Source organism: Pezoporus flaviventris, unplaced genomic scaffold, assembly GCF_033815535.1.
Source record: "Pezoporus flaviventris isolate CSIRO_AGI_PZ_B2104156 unplaced genomic scaffold, CSIRO_AGI_Pfla_v1 ptg000015l, whole genome shotgun sequence".
Lineage (NCBI taxonomy): Eukaryota > Metazoa > Chordata > Aves > Psittaciformes > Psittacidae > Pezoporus > Pezoporus flaviventris.
In genome coordinates this window covers 16,133,491-16,153,512 of record NW_026892563.1, presented here as the reverse complement: position 1 = coordinate 16,153,512, position 20,022 = coordinate 16,133,491, and the positions used below count along the sequence as shown (strand labels likewise).

At 34.8% G+C, this 20,022-nt stretch overlaps 1 protein-coding gene across 3 annotated transcripts in view; it reads right to left on the bottom strand.

Moving 5' to 3' along the window:
- HLCS (holocarboxylase synthetase) overlaps positions 1-20,022 on the bottom strand; it is a 119,174-nt gene that overhangs the window by 76,048 nt on the left and 23,104 nt on the right. For all 3 annotated transcript variants that reach the window (XM_061453572.1, XM_061453574.1, XM_061453573.1), the window contains exon 6: positions 1,525-1,796. In XM_061453572.1, the coding sequence (XP_061309556.1) occupies positions 1,525-1,796 (272 nt within the window). The remainder of the gene's footprint in view (positions 1-1,524; positions 1,797-20,022) is intronic.

Genomic DNA, 20,022 nt, shown 5'->3' with positions numbered 1-20,022 from the left:
TCATCCTACTGTGAATAATGTTACTGAGAACCACCACCAAAAACAACCATCCGAGAAGAAAGGTCTTGACCTATTATCACTTCACTGCTTTCTTCACAGTACTTCTACTTTCAATCCAGTTGGCTGAACACGTTGCCAATATTAAAAATTAAAAAGAAATTGCTACAAATGCTTCTATAAAATAACTCATTTCTTTGTGGCATCTTATTCAACAAGCATGTTTCTCTGTGTCCAAAAGCTATTGCAAAATCAACTGAAGGATGAGTATGTAGATTTGGGGGAGGGGAAGTGGCAAAATTGGACAGCAACATTTTAATAATGCGTGTGTACATAAGTACATATGCACTCACAGAGAATAGTTTCCAATTACAATTTTTTTTTCAATTCCAACTCTCCCTAAAAATTGCAATGTTTTAGCATAAATCAAAATTGATTAATTCTTTCATAGTGCCAACTGTAAGACTATGAACTCATTATATACTGTTATAACTCATCCTCATTTACAGATTTTGTGTGCATGTATTATAAACTAAATCACCTTTATTACTTGCAAAAAGGCATATTCTGTGACTTTTATCAGTCTAACAATTTAGGCTCTTTAGCTAAGAAGTAAATCTGTTTTTGCTGGTTAACTAATCAGTCACAATAACATTCAAGATGATTTATCTGATGATGTTGTTTAAAAAAAAAAATCCAAAACAAAATTCCCAAGGTTATTTTCAACAGTAAAATTAATCTTCAATTTCTGCAGATAAATTAACACTGATATTCAAAAGTAGCTGGCAATAAAAGTTATAGCTGCAGGTTGAAACACACATAGAATAACCTGTCCTGAAGAGCAACAACTTCCATAAGACTATTTCATGAAACGTAACAGTATAGTCTTTTACATAGACTCCAACCTAAGATTTAGTAACTGTGATTTTCACATCACTTAATCCCACTCAAAACTCTAATGAATTACCTTCTCAAAGGTATCCCACAGATCATTCACACAAGAGTCATCTATGTGATGATGAAAGAATGCCTAGCATAACCCTAATCAATGTTTAAAAAAATCCAAACAAACCACTAAAGAGCATTTCAGTGAAATACTCAATAAAAGGAATAAGAAAAAACAGCAACATTAAAATTAAGGCCACAATCTACTTTATATTACTTTTGCCAAATAACTAGCTTAGAAAATAACTTGTACTAGAAAATGCATAGAAACTCCTAAATATGTATATTTAATACCTTGACCTTTCCTACAGTGATGTTCATGCTTTGCCAGAGAAATAGCGATTAAACTACAGTACCAAGAAAAAGTTGTCACACACAGATTTTCCCACCCTTTATGGCTTAATATTATCAATCAATACTCTGTGAACACAAAGATAAGCAAAGATATTTTGTGTCCTACCTAGAAGATAATAATCTTTGGTTGGTTGGGCTTTTTTTTTTTGTTCTGAACATCGCATGTGACTATAATTGTGAATTCCAGAACAGAAAGCTTATTTGGTATGCTGTAGATCACTTTCTTACCCATCTAGAAGATTCTGTGTTGTTGTAGTAATTTCACTAAAAAGAAGAATCTTTCCAAGCTTCTTTGTTTGAAGATTCTGTTGATATTTCTTCAGGCTGAAATGCTCAGATGAGAAGCTTCCCGTCTCAGTGATGACTGGCATGACAGATGGTGTTATCTCCATTTTTGATTCACCGGATGAAACAAATTTAAGAGACACCTTGCTGGATGCTCTTAATCCTTCAGCATCTACATTTTCCTTAAGCCATTTCAGAAAAGCGAGATGCATTTCCTGTAGGCAAGGGGGGGGGGGAAATAAGGCATAGAAACAAAGACCACCACATGTGAAGACACAAACATTCTTCCAAGAACATTTTTATTCAAGCCATAATCTTCTACTTCAAAATAAGAAAATTAATTCAATTTCCTCCTCTTTTTCTGCTTGCTCTAGTCCAGCCTACCCTGACTACTTGATACTGTCATCCTAGACTTGAGAGTATGCTCCTTTGCTGGAAATCCTTTAGTCCATCGCTAAGACTCAATTTGAAGGATAAAGCAGCCGCTAAGAAAAACTTATTTCTTAGAACAATACTTGCTAAAAGGGCTCATATCTTCAGGTAATGGAGTGTCACTACTATTACCTTAAATATAGACAAAAAATAGGTGTTAATTAGCTAGCTAAAAGAATAATGTAACTCAAGAATGCATACAACTACGAAAATTCTACCACTTATGAAATGCAGTTATGTATGCTCTGTTGTCCTGTCAATGGCACAGCTAGCACACAGTTCTGTGCGAAAGATTTTAAATGTGAAATATAAATGTACATACATATATAATTTTATATATCTATGTACTAAAACTTTGATTTTTCTGTCCTTCACTTTAGGTTGTTTCAAAATACACTTTTGTGAATGTGAAATGAAGAGATTCATTACTGGGATTGTTACCTGTCTGGTGACACCCTGAAACAACTGCTCCACATTCAAAGAACTCTTTCTGGAGATATCTAATTCTATTTTGAGAGTTTTAATGTGAGATGCTTGCCATATCTTTAGAAACCGTATGTTAACAGTTCACAAACACAGATGTTGGCCCTTCTTACTGCTAAGCATGTAGCTTAAATTTCTAAGAGCTCTCCTAGAGTCAAAGTGGTCTTTTATATGATATATGAAACCATAAAAATTGTGGTTTCTATTCTGCTGAAAAAAAAATGTACTAGTGATTCTTGCTCTCAAATTTTTAAGAGGAAGACATTTGACTTTTAAATAAAAAACTTCAAACATATGCTCCTCCTTCCCATTACTGCCATAGCTGGGAACAGGAATATGAGTGTTCCCTGAGTGCTGAAGACAGGACTAAGCTCTCTTGCCCTTGCCTTGAACAAGATGTCTCTGAGCTCCAGGCCAACTTTTTAAAACCCACAAACCACAATTAAAAGCAAACTTCCTATAAATTGTTATCTATCCAAGGAATTACTCCAATTTTCCAAATCCCATTGTTACACCTTAGGAAGGAGTGAGAAAAGTGGTCCTGTTGCTAACGCCACTCTATAGATTTTCCATCCTCAGAAACTACACATTCTCAAGTTTCACACGGACACTGTTTCTTGTGTAATGTTCTTTGTATGCTGAATGTCAGCACACTTACTGGTTTGTAGCCCTGTAGTATGGGTAGCAAAGCATAATACGAAGAAAGCAATAGCCTCTTTCCAAACGCGGTCAGGCACTAGCTTTTAAGTCCCAGGGCAATCTAAGAGTGACTCAGTAGCTAAATTTTAGTTACAGAGAAATTATTTTTCATTTCCTTTTTTTTTTTTTTTTTTTTAAAGCTCCATCTGAACTCTTTCCATCTGACTTCTGGTATAAAATAAACAAAATATACGTTAAATATTTTCTTCATTTTTCTTGGTTTTTGTGTTTTGTTGGTTTTTTTTTTTGCATGTGCATTGTAAATAATGATGTGGCATTAAAGGTTTTATGAGCATTTTGTTGACTTGGTCTGCATGAAGCACTTGTATCTTCAGTTAGTGTAATATCACATTTTGACAGACTGCTGCTAAATTCATTACCCACTACCCTTCTTATTTTACACACACAACAGCAATTCATTAGCTGTAACTGATATTTTAAAAAATTATAGCTTTCATTCTTGTCAGGTAGCATATGGAAAAACTGCGCTTAATTAAAAAGTGCATTTTCTTATTGCTTCCCAAACACAGAAATTCGCTTAGCATAATTGAGAATGCAAGTCCTAGACACAAAACCATAATTTTAACTCGCATAAGGACAGATTTACAGAACTAAAGAGACAGACATCAAGTTAAAAAATAAAGGTGCTTAAAGTATTATTACATTCTAAACAAATACGAAAGCAATTGATACTATGTGTAAGAAAGTCTGGTGTACTTTTGCCACAGTATACCTTTTGAAAAGCCTGAAATAGCATATATTTATATGTTACATTATTACAAACATGCCACACAATTCCTACCATTTATCCTCTCGCGTATGTTCTTTTAGGTGGGTTTTTTTCCCCACAGTTTTTAGGTTTACTTCTTCATTTAATTTTCTTGTTTCTAACACATACTGAACCATTTAAGAATTGCTACATGTATATAATTATGAAGCTATTTTTTTCCATAATGTACACATTTATTGAGCTGATCAAAATATAAACATGATTAATACATAATCAAGAACAGCATCTGATTTTTAAAAATTCTTTTAAAAATATGTGTTTACGTTTTTAACAAAGCAAAGTTATAAGTGCTGTCTAAATAAGTACTAGAAAAAAATAATTTTCACTGTAAGACCCTCCTTCACACAAGGTTAAAGAAACATTGATGCTGAACCAATGCATCTTGGTACCCACAATTATACTGGCACACAAAGAAGTACATTTTGGCATCATGAAAAAAATTATATAAGAAGTCAGGGTTAATCTCTGCTTCAACTCCATTTAAAAGGAATATGATCACATCAGAACCTGAACTGTGATTTGCTGTGAAGTTCAGGACTCAGCTTTGAACACAAAACCTATCCCCAGTTGCGTCTGCCGTTCTGCAGCAACCTCTGGTGGCCATTTAAATGAAAAGCGTTGGCTCGGGAACCGTCTGGCCTTCCACACCTCTGGGACCAGACCAGGTGTGGCAAGCAAGGCACCTAATACAAGATAAGGGAATACCCAAACTCCTGGCCACCGTTTACCCTGACCATTATTAAAATCCTAAAACATGTAGGTAAGAAGCTTTAAATGAGTATGCAACCAAAATAGCTATAGCAGTTACATATTCAAACACCGACAACCGTATCTGCAGCTACTTACACATATAATCATACTAAAATCTGTATTACACATATTATCAGTAACATACTTTCTAAATATTCTCCACTGATCAGCACAAAGGTTTATTAGGGGTTACTGTATCAGAGGTTGGAGGTCTGACACTGCAAATTGCTGAACTAAAACTTAAACAGCAATAGTAACATAAAAGAAGGATGAGCAAAAGCTGTAATTTTTTTATGATTTAACATCTGCTTTCTATGATTTTAAGAGTTTTGTCAGGTGTGTGGGAAGTGCTATGTAACGGAAGTTTTCTTTTACTGTTTAAAATTCTTTTTATTTTCATAATCATTAGTTTCACTTTTTCCTAATGCTTACTTAGCGGTTGAGATTGAACAAAAAGAGGAATAGAGGAAGACATAAGAGACAAAAACCAGCTGCATATGGACGCTTCTCTGTTGTAGTATAAAATAACAGAAAATTACAGCTCCTGATGGAGAAGATTTTATTTGCACCTGGGCTCTATCAACCTATGAGACTTACACACAAAGCACATGAACTTTCAGTTATAATGGTTCAAAATAAGCCCAAATCCCAGACTTTATTCTTACATTCTACTTATATAGAAAGAATTTGAATATCTATTTTTTTATTTTTATATGTATGCTTATACACACATGGAGATATATGCAAGTATCTCTCTCATTCGGCATATTTGGGAGCTAATCTTTTCTACCAAATTCTGTGACGATAGGTCTTCAGCTCTGTATTAACAGAATTCTTTGCAAGAGAAGGATCAGTCACAGCCTAAATTCATTTGGTTTCTATTAAAAATGTGGAGGCAGAACTAAATGAAAGCAAAAAATACAATGCTCTAAGTCAAACAAATATTATTCATCAGTCACCTCTCCTATCTTGGAAGGAAAAATGAGAATTTTAACTACTGATGCTCTACCTGATGACTCAATATAGTGACTATAACATAATACCCTGTTTTAGTTCTTGCTTGTTATGTGAGGCTAAGTATTCACTTTCTGGATACATAGCTGGAACATAATTTAACATTTTTTTTCATTCCTTTGCCTAAAATGTAATCATTTCCAACCAAATACCTCTGCTTTTGCTTTGCTGTACTTTAAAAGAGTATGCAGTCGATGCACTGATTAACATATTAGCAGTTGATGTACTGATGTACTGCTATATGTTTATAAACTGCAAAAAAGGGAAGATTACACAGGCATACTGTATCAGTCTTTTAAAGAAGCACATGAACAACTCGTCTGGAGCATAACCAAAGCCATTTATAGACATCACACCTTCAATATGGGTAATCTGCCTCTTTTTTTTTATTATTAAATTGGCTGTTTTCAAATGAGTATTATTCAGTTTAAGAATTATCTCAAAAGTATCTATACCCTATGCACTCTAGGATACTACCGATAAAAAATAACATTTTAATAAAGAGTGTATAACATTTGGAATCTGATTTCAACTTTAGAATACAAAAATACATTCATGTATATACATATACACAAAAAATTACATCCTCCTTGTATTATACAGCTTTGCTCAACAGCCCTCAAGTTTAAAGGTGTGAAATTAGCCACTGGAGAGCTTCCATAGCATCTCTTGAATCCAACAGAAACAAACTGAAGTCCAACGTGGTAGTAAGCAGTAGGCTGGTGCCAGCAAAAAACACATCCACAGTGGCAACTCCCGCCCCAAGTGCCAGTGACTCAGGAGGCCAGCAACAGGAAAAGTCAGCTATCAGCACAAGAGGGAAGGTTTTGGCTGACATTTCTGACTAATGAGGCACACAAAATGCTTTTCTGATGCTGCCTGTGTTTTTACTTCCTGTAATAATGCAATACTTCAAGATCTGAAGCAGATGACATATTCATAACACAACCATAGCCCCATTTTAAAATCATGTTCATACTTAAGTCAATATAGAAGCATGCTAAAAATTAAATAAATACTAAAGTACACCAAAAAAACTTACTGTAAATATACAGAAGATGCAGAAAAAATGTGAGGTTAGATACTATCCTTGCTGCTTTCAAACCCCCACATACATATATTAATTTTTCCTGAAACTTAGTATTTATAAAATGTTTTATAAAACAAAGTTCAGTACCACAGTCATTCATTTAAAAGCTATTATTTTCTTTTACAAGGGGTAAGGGGATGGACAATGACACCCAGTACAATGCCCTTCTCTTTAGGAAAAGACTGAAGAACTCAAAACCTGGATAGATTAGGTGAGGAAAGAAGACAATCTCATAGGCCTGCTGTAAGCTTCTCCATAGAAACACAAAGATGAGAGAAAGGTCACTCTTCCCTCCAAGGAAAAACAATACTGGCAATTAAGTTGTAGTGGCCATATTCTACTAGCTCAGCAGGACTTATGAAGGCTGTAGACGGCAGATACATTATTTGTGCTTGTGTGTCAAAGACAGTATCTCTAACCAGACTACCTGGTTAAGAGATTTCATTAGTCATAATCGTTGTTTCAATATTGTTCAGATGTCACTAATATGTAATAACATTACCAAACTACTCATCAATTCCTGCAGTGCTGAATAGTTGCCCTTTTAGACTAAAATAAGCGTAAGCCTGAAAATGGGTTTTGTAACAAAATAAGCAGAACTGTTAAACACAGAGGCTATTTACAACACATTTAAAATCTGACTGGAAATATATGGAGTATTCAAATTTATTTTCAGAAAGCATATCAAAGACACTTAATATTAACTACATATAATTAATTTCAAAGTTCAGACCTTGTTCAAAAACTTGAGCAAGCTAGACAGTTTCCCTCCACAGCCCCACTGGCTGATTGCAATCTATCGTCAGATTACTTACAATATCTTCATTTTTTACTTGTTTTGCATATTTTACTACTAGGAAGACATATTTTAGCTGAGGCTACTCCTCTAGGCTAAGTCAGAGCAGAATCTATTCATCTATCTTACTTTATTCTGCAACACAGAGGGCCATTATTTCCATGCTTAGTGTTCCAGTTCATAATATAAAAATCTTAGGAAGGAGAGAAATCCCCAGTTCTCCACTCCCTCCTTTCCCCATCCCCCAAAGAACTTCATAAAGATTTTATTGTAGCACAACCGAGGTGCACTCTCATTTCATGTTCTCGTGAACTTCTGTAGTTACTTGGCTGACACTTGCTACGCAGTCTCAAAATACTATATAAACAGGAAATGTTTCAGTTTAGTAATAACCATTTTGTACTTCCTAAACACAGATATGGTGCAAAACATGAGTTGATTGTGTAAAATATGGAAGGGCATTTAGAAAGATGGCAAGGTTTGGTGACTTTTTTAATTCACAACCAACTGCATTTTTAGGAGTCCCTAGTGGTTTGGGTAGTTAATTTAGTCTGCAGTATACTTGTGCAAAGAGGGGCAGAAAAAGCTAATCATTTCTGAAAGATCGTTCCAAAGACCAAGTTCCTTATTTTTGTCTTCACACTTCAGTGTGTTTTTAAAAATGAGCATTATATCACATAAGCAATTACACAGTGCATCATCTCAGCATTATGGGGAGTTGACACAGTCACACATAGAAGTGGGTCCATTTTACCAACTGATATGTGGAATATCTAGTCCAAAAAAGGGAAAGATTTTTAACCAAGCGTTGCAAGGTATTCTTATCCTTTCCATTGCAGTTACATTTGTTTGGACATAAAGCATCTTAGACTTCAACCCATTCCCAGTCTACATACCCAGCAACTGCTCATACATCTCTGCCTGAATTTGAATCTAAAAATAAATATATCTTTAAAAAGCACTTATGTAGATGTAGGCAGAAAATTAATTTATCCAACGTTTAGTCGCCCATTCTAAAGACAGGCTGAAGGGCCCAAGTCAGAATTCACCCACTGATGAAAAATATATCATATGTTACCTTCTGGAGATTAAAAAAAAAAAAATGCTGTCAGTAAGCATAAAAATAAGACAAAAAGAAATTAACTAGCAATGAGAAGGAAAAATGGTCTTAAAGTTTTTTATATCAGTATCTCGCTGCTGGTTTTAGTACGGTGTTAAGCTCAGGTATTAGGTGGCTAGAAGGCACATGCTGTCATTCAGTCATTCAAAACAAATACAGGAAAAGAGGCACTCACATTTTTCTTTATCGTTTTATATATATATATATATATATATATATATATATATATATAAAAAATAAAGGGTGGAACAATAAAAACCAGAACAAAACAAAAAAAGTGAATGCATAGTGTCCAAAGCAAGACACATTTGGTTTTGTTTCCCAATTTAGACAAAGTACTACCATTTACAGTCCCTGACTATGCAATTGCCTTTGTGGCTGCAGGACAAGGCCAGCTTCAGGAAGGCTCCAACACAAAGTCTTCAACAAGCCAGAGCTAAGTGGAGGAACAAGAAGGACAGCAGAGCAATGTTGTAAGGTGCATCCTGGCTTTTGCTTTTCTTACTGAGCTGCAACAGAACAGTCTGGAAGCAATCTTCCCAGCAGCTGCTCTCATCAACAAACTGTTTATTGTAAGAAAGTGGCTGGGTCAAAGGCTAAACGTCATCCAGAACTGAAAGCATATCTTTAAAAAAGCCATCCATGCATATGAAAAAAGCATATTGCATATGAAAGAGAACCATATTCCGTTCTTAAAGGCCAAAAGTCTTCTTAAACAAAAACTCCTTAATTCTATGAATCAGTATTTTATAGTGCTGCACTAATTTACTGTGGCTTGTGCTGATTTTGAGACCTTTGCAAGGTTTCTAACAAAAACAGAAGTTATTTAAAATTCAATCTGTGTTTTATGGAAAAAAAATAGTTGTATTAAAAAAATCTAAAATATTTTATTAACATTTCTTAATACTGAATATGTTAGCTCCATATTGACATACAACAACAGCAAAATAATTACTTTTTTAATACATTACAAATGCACCATTAACATGTTACACAAGTTGAAAAAACAGGTTTAGGCTCAATATCAGTTTTACAACAACAACAACAAAATAAAACAAATTGCAGGTTTTATGATGCAGGTAGCAGAGCAAGATGACGTATTAAACGTGTATTAAATTCTTTGCAAGCACTTGCCAAGTCAATTTCAAACTTCATTTGAAAACTTTCAAATGAATTAATCCCTATTCAAATGTCAAAACCTCTCCCAGAATTCTCAGCTCTGTCAAGAACCACTGGAGGACTGAATTTAACCAAGTTTTAAGTCAAGCATAATTTAAAAAATTGTAATTGCATGTAACCATGCAACTACATTTTAAGCACATGAGCACACACAAAAAAAGGGACAAAGAATGTATGTATCAAATCCCTCCCATACATGGCATAATTTAGTAACATCCATAATGTTTAAGTTTAAACTCAAAATTACAGGATGAAATCCCATTTAGGACTTTGCAGCTCTTAATCTAAGAAATTAAACGGTACATGACCACCTATGCAAGGCAAACTGGTATCATAACATAGTACAGTAGTTGGGGTCCATTTGCTGCACCAGACTATAAAGCTGACTTTGAGGGTAAAGGATCAGTAAGAATAAGGTCTACCTTTGACATAACATCACTGCGTAACACTTCACAAAAATGAGCGTTGCAATGAAAGGGCTGATAAATCAGAGGACCAGAAGGTGTTGATTTATCCTACCAGAAAAAGATGTGGTAAATTATGGTTTGAGCATTTAATTCTTTGTGACACCTACTTTGTAACAAAACCGTTGTTATTTTTTTGAAGAAAAGGGTATAGTAAATTGAGCACATGTGCAACTGTGCTAAAAGTAATTCTAGAGAAACCAGGCAGAAGGGAAAAGACATTCCACTTTTGCACTAAAATTTGAACATTATGCATATTAAAGTGGTTTAAAAAAAAAAATTCAAAGTCATGTTTAGAAGAATTAATCAAGATATAAATCTCCTAAATGCTGTACACATTTATTTTAAATTACTCTCAAAAGTATTCTGTATTGACTAGAAAAAAAACAACCACAGAAGAATTTTGTTCTCAGCTAATAGGGCAATAAATTAGATGCAATATATTCAGCTGGTAAAACCGCCTCTATTAAACAGCTATCACATAGTAGTATTTTTATTTGGTACCAAAACTTTTTTTTTTAACAGAGAATGAAATTGTTTGTTGAAAATCTTGGAATTAGTAGTAGAATAAATTAAGTAAATAAAACTTAAGAAAAGATTTTCTTCTTAGTATCAATAATACACAATTCGTAGTTTAAGGTTTTCCAGCGAGTTTTTTTTTTGCCTTTCAACAGGTTTCTCTACATAAAATGTCAGTGAATTTGGTGTTCATGAATACGAAATAGCAAAACAGGAGCCAGAGATTCTCCACTTAGCACTGCAAACACGCTTCAAAATCAAGCAAGTTTTCAGCTTTTTTTCTTCATTTTTGCATCTTCTGAGCAAGAACTCCCAATTCTGTCACACTGTGGGGGTTTTTGAGTTAAAGAAATGTCTGGGAAATATAAGGGCGAAACCACAACACATTTTCACATGCACCACAATTCAGAGACTACAATACCATTATGTCCCTAAAGTTGCCCAGCTAATGTTCCACATGTATCATATATTTTGTAATCCTTTCTAAAGCATATTCAGGTTGACATAACACTTTATGAATAAAATAATAATAATAATAATAAAGATACTAAAAGAAACAGAAAGGAAGAACTTCTTGGAAATTGTATGCTATATTGTCAAGAACATGCATGTTATGTTACTTACAGTATACCTACTCTGAAGATAAAAAACAGTATTAAGATAACAAGTACTTTTACTGTAGCTAAGATCTCCTTGCTAATCAAGGATCCTAAAAAACTATTAGCATGATAGTTTGAAAGTATTTTGAAAAAAAGTAAACCAATGCTTTTTATTTAGCAGAATCTATCAAAAAAGTTAATCTTTATGCTTTGTAAATACGTCACACATAAACCAATGTAAAATTTAGACAGCAAATCAAGAACTCTAAAGGAAGCATCAATAATATTCAGTTTATCAAAAATTAATTATTTTTTTCTCATAAAATATGGGGTAAAATACAGCATTCATGGCCATGTACTATAATGCCAGGTTGTAAGAGTGAATGATTCAAACTACTTATCCTAGCTGCATGTTTTCTATTGCATTGTAATTTTTCTCTCTCTCTTTCAGCCCTTTCAGGTTCAATATTTCCTTCTACTCGAATTGAAACCTTTTTCAGAACAAGAGATAGAAAAATTTCTCTTCAGAGGAAAAGCAAGGAGACAGTAAGCCAATCACACACCTTCCATAACTGTAAGGGTCCTGATATACATGCAGCTTCGAGGATTAACCTCCATAGACAACAACTATCTGAAAGCATTTCTGCAGTTGTTAAAGACAAATGGAGGTGGGGGGGAGGGAAGGAAAGTAAAAAAACCCACCCAAAAAAATTTTCATTTGTCCTTTAAAGGTGGAGATACAACACACTAAACCCTCCCAGGAATAAGGCCAAACATTTAGACAAACCCCTTAGCTATTCTAGGGCTGAGTTCACTTTAGCAAAGTCATATACACCACAAGCTTCTAATCCAAAAGACCATGCGTGGCATACAGAACTTACAGTATTGCAGATAATGAAGCAAAAATCAAAGCTCATAACTGAAATTCAGGGTTCTAGGAGTAACTTTGGGAAACAAGGCACTCAAAGAAGCAAACAAGAACAGACTTGAGATTGGGGTAGTATATGAGGAATGATCAACAGAAGCAAATACAGGCAGTCAGAATTTGTTTTGACAATGGCATATTCTTTATTCTGAAGGACTTCAGATTCCCTTGACTTGTGTTTGAGAATAACCACCTGTTTCTGTGCTTAGGGATATATATGCTCTATTACTGACAAAAGAGTTGAAGGAAGACCCAATCTGTCAATCAAAATTTTTCAATTTTACTTATTTATATTTAAAAAGTGTTAATGCAAATAATAACACTTCAAGTAGAGTGTAGCCCAAAGAGAACTTATTTAGTGAAACCTAACCACAATGCTTGGAAACATGCTCTTGCATTGGTTTAAGACTCAAATGAATAGTATGCCTGAAAAACAAGATGGCTTCATTTTTTAGACTTTTCCCATTGAAATTTAGGTAAGGAAATGTCCTGGGGGGCAGTGGTCTGAAGGAGACAACAAAATACACCCTTATGGAAATACCTGTTGAAAGCTATGTAAATAGTAAATGCTTGCTGCATATGGGCACTAATGTATTCTACTGCAAAGGTTAGCAACTGCAGGGCAAACCTCAAACTTCTCACAAGTTATAAAAGCTTTCAAGTGGAGTAACAGTAGAGCTTAACATAATTTTTCATTCTATCCCAAGCAGCCAGTGAGTGAAAGGGGATTCTGGCTCCCAGAACATAGCTGTACTACTGTGCACTTCCTAGCTCCTGACTGACCGTGGAAAGTGGTAGAAATGAAACTTGAACCATGTTCTAACAGTAAAAGGAAAAATAGCCAAATTCTGGACAAGAAAGTCTTCCGGAAATAAGGATTAAAACTACAACAGCCTACCCAGACTACGCTTCTGAAGTCAAGAATCTGGCCAGAATGAAGCAAAACCTTTAAGACTGAAAAACAGCTCTGCACATATTGATTCTGAAGATGAACTTCTAACTGATTAATATGAAGCACCTATGCTGAAGGCCCTTAATTAATAGTCCCAAACCAGAAAGCTAACTTCTAAAAACAAACTGTCTTGAAGGGAAATGTTTCAGGGCTTACCTCAATCAGTACTTAGAAAAAAAGAAAAAAACTAGATTAAAATGCACTTTCAGAACAGCTCCACACAAGGTAATGAACTCAAGCTACAGACAAAAATCTGTATACTCAGTCTGTGACACTTAGTGATTAATTTATCCTTGGTTAAATAGGGACAATTTGAGTCTCTGTTTCTTGAACATAATAGCTGGGAAAACGAGAGACTGAGCATAGCAATTATCACTTGATGCATACTTTCAGTTCGTCAAGCTACTGTTGTTACATAAAATCAGGAATGTGACAGTCACTGCAAAAGTACCATTCTACCAACAAATTATCATATGCTTGTAAGAGAAAGACATCCTTGAGCAGATGAAGAAATTATTTTGTATGGAGCAATAAGGATAGCAATACTTGTAGTACGGCTTATTGAAGTTCAAAAATGTCTAATTTGCTATTCCTGGATGGCTAATTGGAGACCATCATTAGACAGAATGAATCACATAGGATAGAAACGAGTTTGAAAATTTTTAGAGAAGACTGAAGTCCACTCCCACCTCCAAGAGGAAATGTCAGCTGCAGAGATAACAAAAGCACATTCTTATCATGGCTAGCCACTCATACATACCATTTGGCTAAAATACCACATTAAACACTGTTGCTTCCCAGATGTTGCCTATGGCTTAAACAGGTAGAAGGAAAAGCTTCCCATAACTGCAAGAGCTGATGAACTTCTCTTTCAAATGACAAACTAACTTGTAGCAGAAAAAGGCAGCTCTTTGTGAAAGCTGCTGCTGATCAAACAATATGAAGCAGCAGCCATTATCAATATGCCCCTTTAAAACTGTCCCTTTCTTCCAGCAGTGGCCAGTAGCAGATGTATGAAAGAACACAGCAAGCATAAAGTAACTATCTCTTCCTCTAGCAAGCTACATCATAACAAAGGTGAGTCAAAGAGCATATGCCTCACAGCTCCGATGAAGTATTCTCTCATGAAAGAGTCTTCGGAAATCAGTTCAAAATATTAACTGAGCATGTTTGATATCAGGAAAAAAAATAACGTAAGTATTCTAGGGACAAAAGTACAACTGCATTTTTTTTTTTTTTTTTTTTAGTATTCCTAATAAAACCTCAGGAATTCAAATAAGCATCCCAAATACTTATGGTAATATTCATCTCACAATGCTTATGGTACCTTTGGGAAAGTGCCCTTCTCTCTCGATAGAAAGCAAAAATTAAGAATAAGGATTTGCTTTCAGCTACTGTCTTTTCTTCTTCATCAGCTAATACATTGTACTAATATACAAGGAAAGCAGTCAAAAAAATGGAAAACTGATTAGATAACTTTTATCTCTGCAGCTGCTGTTCCTGTCAGGTAGCTGTGGTACATGAACTAATTGTAATACCTACAATTCCAGATTAAAAAGTAAATCTTCAAGACCAGAAAAAAATGCATGGATAATTGCTTATTCTATGTAATGAGATCCAAAGTCAAACCATACCGTATGTAATTTTTTATTTAAATCTTGACAATTATGCATCAAAACACAATTTTTTTTTCTCCCCATATCTTGCAAAAGAATTTCAGAAATACCTCCCAGATTTAGTTTTTGTTGATTTTGATTACATGCAAATGCTGAGACATGCTCCTACAAAACAGTTCTCTCTGTCTTAAAATTCAGAGGATCTCAATATGTTTTTCAATTCCTCAAAAGTTGTCTTTACACAATAGGTAGAGAGCAACCAGGCACATTTCTTTAAAGCAGAGAAGGTAGTGATAACACTTTCTTCAATTAAATATTGGTCTTTCTTTAAAATAATTTTTATAATGAGAACAATGTAACTGTTTCAACTGAAGTTATGACATAGTTCATCAGTTGAAAGTTACAAAGTAATGATAACCAATTACTCTGTTGCAAGTGTAGCATCAAAAAAGATGACAAAAAAGGTAACATGCACACTATTCAGTAATATACATTACATCCATAATATCCCTTCACATTTGTATCATAGAAAATAAAAATCATCTTTATTTAATTTCTCTCAAGTTGAGAAAACATGTTAATCATTTTAAAGTAAACCTCTACTGAAGGGCAAGAAGCTGAGCAACAGTCTAGACATGGGTTGTTTGTCCAAAGAATGTTTTGAGACTTGGCAGCCTGTGTACACACTTCTAAAGACTTAAGTTATTAAATTATATATTGTTCTGGCTTTAAATCTTTGTTCTCACCATGTGCAAAACCTAAATTTATTATGGTCACTACTACTACTCTTAAAGTGCAGTATTGATTCTTACCCACATTAAACAAGTAGGGACAGACTGCACTAGCCTCCTCAATACTGTTCTTGCTAAGGCTTGGCTTTAACAATTATTTTAATCATACATTTACTCAGGTTTTACAAATTCAGAAGGTTATTTTCAAATGTTTTCAAGTAGTACTTGGAATATTTCTTAAAGCTCAAGAGTACATTTTAGTACACTTCAGAAACAATACACTAGATAAGGAAAGTGATTCGCAAAAAAAACAAGCTGTAAAAATCAAATGTTGTCTTGTGTCTTACATGCTACTGAAATGATCAGTCCAAAGTAGCAAAATTTTATAGCTAAAATTATTAGATATGCATTATAATAGATAGCAGCTGCAGGGAATGCTAAAAAATGCAGTAATATGAGTTGTTTTCTATATGGTGAAATCTTGCTTCTTACCTCTGCCTCTTCAGCTGTCGCCCCATTCCCCTCACTCCTCCTCCCACACAGTGTCTGTCTTCTCTTTCATCTGGTATCAAACTAGTTCCTCTAGCTCTTCCTCCTGAGGTTTTTCTCTCTCAAAAAAGTTCTTACCCTCATCAGTAAAGGAGCATGCTCCAATTTACACACTAGACGTTTAACTCCCATCTCAACTTTTCTCAGGGCTGGAGCTCTCCAGGACCAGCCATCTTCTCTGGGCCTGTGCAACTTTCATAATTTCTATTATGCATTTATTAAGTAAGGGGTAAAGAAACACAATTGCTGAAACTTGAGGTTGCCAATATAACTAATAAGATTATATACAAACTTTTTTAAAATACACATATTAATACACATATACAGATACACACAGACTTATACAAGTCTGTATATATAATTACACATAGATGTAGTGCCATACTTAAGTACAGAACCTCAGCACTGTTGTAGATCCTCTAGTGTTTGCACAAGGAAATGCTGGCACCAATAAAACGGGGACCAGCTGAAATTCTTAAAATTAAATCATGTAAACTTGTGAAGCACTCTGTATAATTTCACTGTAAGAATATAGATTACCCTGATGGACCCAGCTACACAGCACTTTTACAGAGGTACTTTACTGGCAGAAGAGGAACACACGTACCATGAAAACAGACAGAAGATTTATTCTGGTTTGGGTTGTTGAGGTTTTTTTTCTTCTGAGAAAACCTTGCTTCAATATTCATGTAAATCCTTTGTAATTAATGTCACCACTACAATTGCCAAGTAACCAAGTACAGTGATTTACTGAACTGAAACACATTCCACTTGCGAAGACCAACTACAACCCGAAATAAAACAAAACCAAAAAACCTTTCCTATAAGAGTTGTAGTAAAAACTACAGCAACTTTCTGATTTAAGCTAACAGCTGTTCTTTAATCAGCTTTTCATTACAAGAACTGCATAAAGTTGGCCAGATAGTCACATGCCAAATGCCGTTCCCACTGCACCTGGAATTTCAGGATTTCCTCAACATATCAGAAACCCCAGATCATTTCTTATAATGAACGGTCAAATGATAAATACAACAGAATTCTCTCAGTCCCTTCCCTATAAACTGCTGATACAAGTCATACCTGATAATTTTTTTGCAGTCTTTTTTTTTCCTCTGATGACATTATTGCGCAAATGAATTGTTGAAGAATGTTAAGAATCAAAGAAATATATCCACAAGACGTCAATGTGGTAAATGCACTGTTTCAAAATCAGCTGAAGTTTGCAGTTCTATCTTTTTTGAAGAGAAATATAAAAAGACAGTTCTATTTCCTCTTGGTTATATATTTTTATTTGATTTCTCCCTCTGATTATAATATATAATCTTATATCATCTAGCCATAATTTGCTTAAAAGATGCAAAAGAAGCACTAATTAAATTGTTAGATAACCACTGTAACCATCTCTCATTGTGGAAATGTATCGTCATTTCTGAGCAATGGTAACATGATAGCATCTCACAGGACTCCAGCTGATGCCAAGCCTGTTCTCATTTCCCCAGTCTCACTTACATAAATTAGCTACAGGCCCCACCAACAGTCAGAAAATCTCAAGTTTTTTATGTTTGGAAATACTCCACTTTTGTCAGATCTTTACCAGTGAGGTCACACTAAATGAATTAATGCCAAATTGCCACGGATCTCCAGAGCGTTTGTCACAAGTTATGGATTCTTGCTATCTAAAATCACCCATCTGCTCAAAGGCAGTACCCTGAACCCTGACTCTAAAAAGGTTTATCGTTTACAACTTTTGAGTGCTGAAACAAAATCCAAGACCAGTCACTTTAATTACAGCCTTTAGATTAAGATAGAATGTGTGCCTGTGTTAGACACAGAGCCAACATGAATTTGGATTAGTCTGTCACTGTGGATTTTACTTTTCTTGTTTACATTCCTATTACAAACTCCCAAGACAAACTGAAACTAAGAAAACTCAGCCTCACACACTGGAAATGCTTTCTGCTGAGTGACCTACGCTCAAGAAAGTGTACTCAACTCTAAGGCTATTCTCTATCATTACAGGAGTGAGAACTTAGCATAAGATATGAATCAAGCTCACAAATGTTTTAAATATATATTACATGAGCCATTCTGAAAGGATAATAAAATTTTCTGTTCTCTAAAGTACAGAAAGAACGTGCCCATTGAAGAAAGTGATTATGAAGTGTCATGAAAACTGACCTGAAGCAAGCCTTGAAACATGATAGAATACACTTCAATGAGTGGCACTTTGGTCAGATGCCAGCACATAATAATTTCGTATCAGAGTTAAATGCACAATAATATAAAAAGCACTAACTTCTAGTTCTCACAGCAGCATAAAGACCCTTTTTACTGAGACTGCTATAAACAAGATATATTCTTTCATTCCTCAAAGCTTCTTGCATTTTCCAAATGATTGTCAAAAACATTTATCAAATCAATACCTAGCCAAAATGTTGTTTATAAATCTTAATACAAGTATGCTATTCATTATTACATGCCTACAGATGTGATTCATGGTTTAACAGGTTGTTTAGCAGCATGCTTGCTGCTATCATGCAAGAAGGAAAACACATTTTTAACTAGAGAAATATAAAAGAAAGGGAATGTTTGCCAGATTTCTCTTTCCCCCTCCCACAGATATTTGGTAAATATCCCCTGAAGATAAACAACAGAAAAGCAAAAGGCATTTGGAGTTGCCGTCATCTCCCATCAAGATTTCTTAACTGAAAATATTTTAATATCTTTTGATACTACATACCATTGATTCCTCTGCAATTTAAACTGTCGTTTTAAAATTGAGAAAATACTATACAGGACAGTCACTGCAAACATGCAAAGATATTTTAATGCAAATCTATCTATATACAACATAGCATGCATAAATTTTTTTCCACCCTTTCCTTTTCTTTTGCTTTAACTGTGTGTTCTCTACACCCAGCTCATAAGTGACCCCTAGTGCTGAGACACCTTCCTCTCACTAAACGAGCTGTAAAAAAAGCAGCAACAGCATACAGCTTCTGAGTGCAACAGAGATCTGTGGTGATTTTAATATAATGCCAATGCTAATACAGGTCAGCTGTGGAGGGACCCTGATCAATACTGGAGTCTCATCTTACTGGTCAGTGCAGTGAAACCTGCAGCATGCCAGCCTTTTTCAATAAACAGCTCCAGGGAGAAGTCTGAAGAAACTTTTATGAGTGAACAAATGAAGAGATAATTTGGCCTTCTAATTCATGCAGAAGCCAGCATGAACAAAACTCAACTGTCAGACAGATCCTGAGCCTGGACCACAGAGTTAGCACCCAGGAAAAACAATCTCTAGTGAACAATTTAATTTTGTTCTAAAGTTAGTAACAAACCTTTTATACTGTCTTAGTAATTTTGCACTGTAAGATTGGTTTCCTATAGTTAACTATAAGTCTGGTTTCCTTTAACTGTGCCTCATAGTTTATCTTCAATAGTCCTCATTGTCTTTTCCTCCATGCCTTCTACGTACAGTCAATATTACTGTTTCTGATATCTCTCACACCTCCTCTTCTCTCTCTCTCCCTGAGCCTTTCTCAACAGGACCAGCTAAACACTTCTCAGCAGCATAGGAAAAATGTTTTTTTAAAAACAAAACAATTTTTCAAGGCAAGATGTCAATGTAATGGTTCTCCTTGATCCAAGCAAGCTGTTTGTACCTGAAGAAAAAAAAAAAAAACAAAAAAACCACCACTTTTCAACCTCTGGAGAGGGTGGGCTGCTCCTT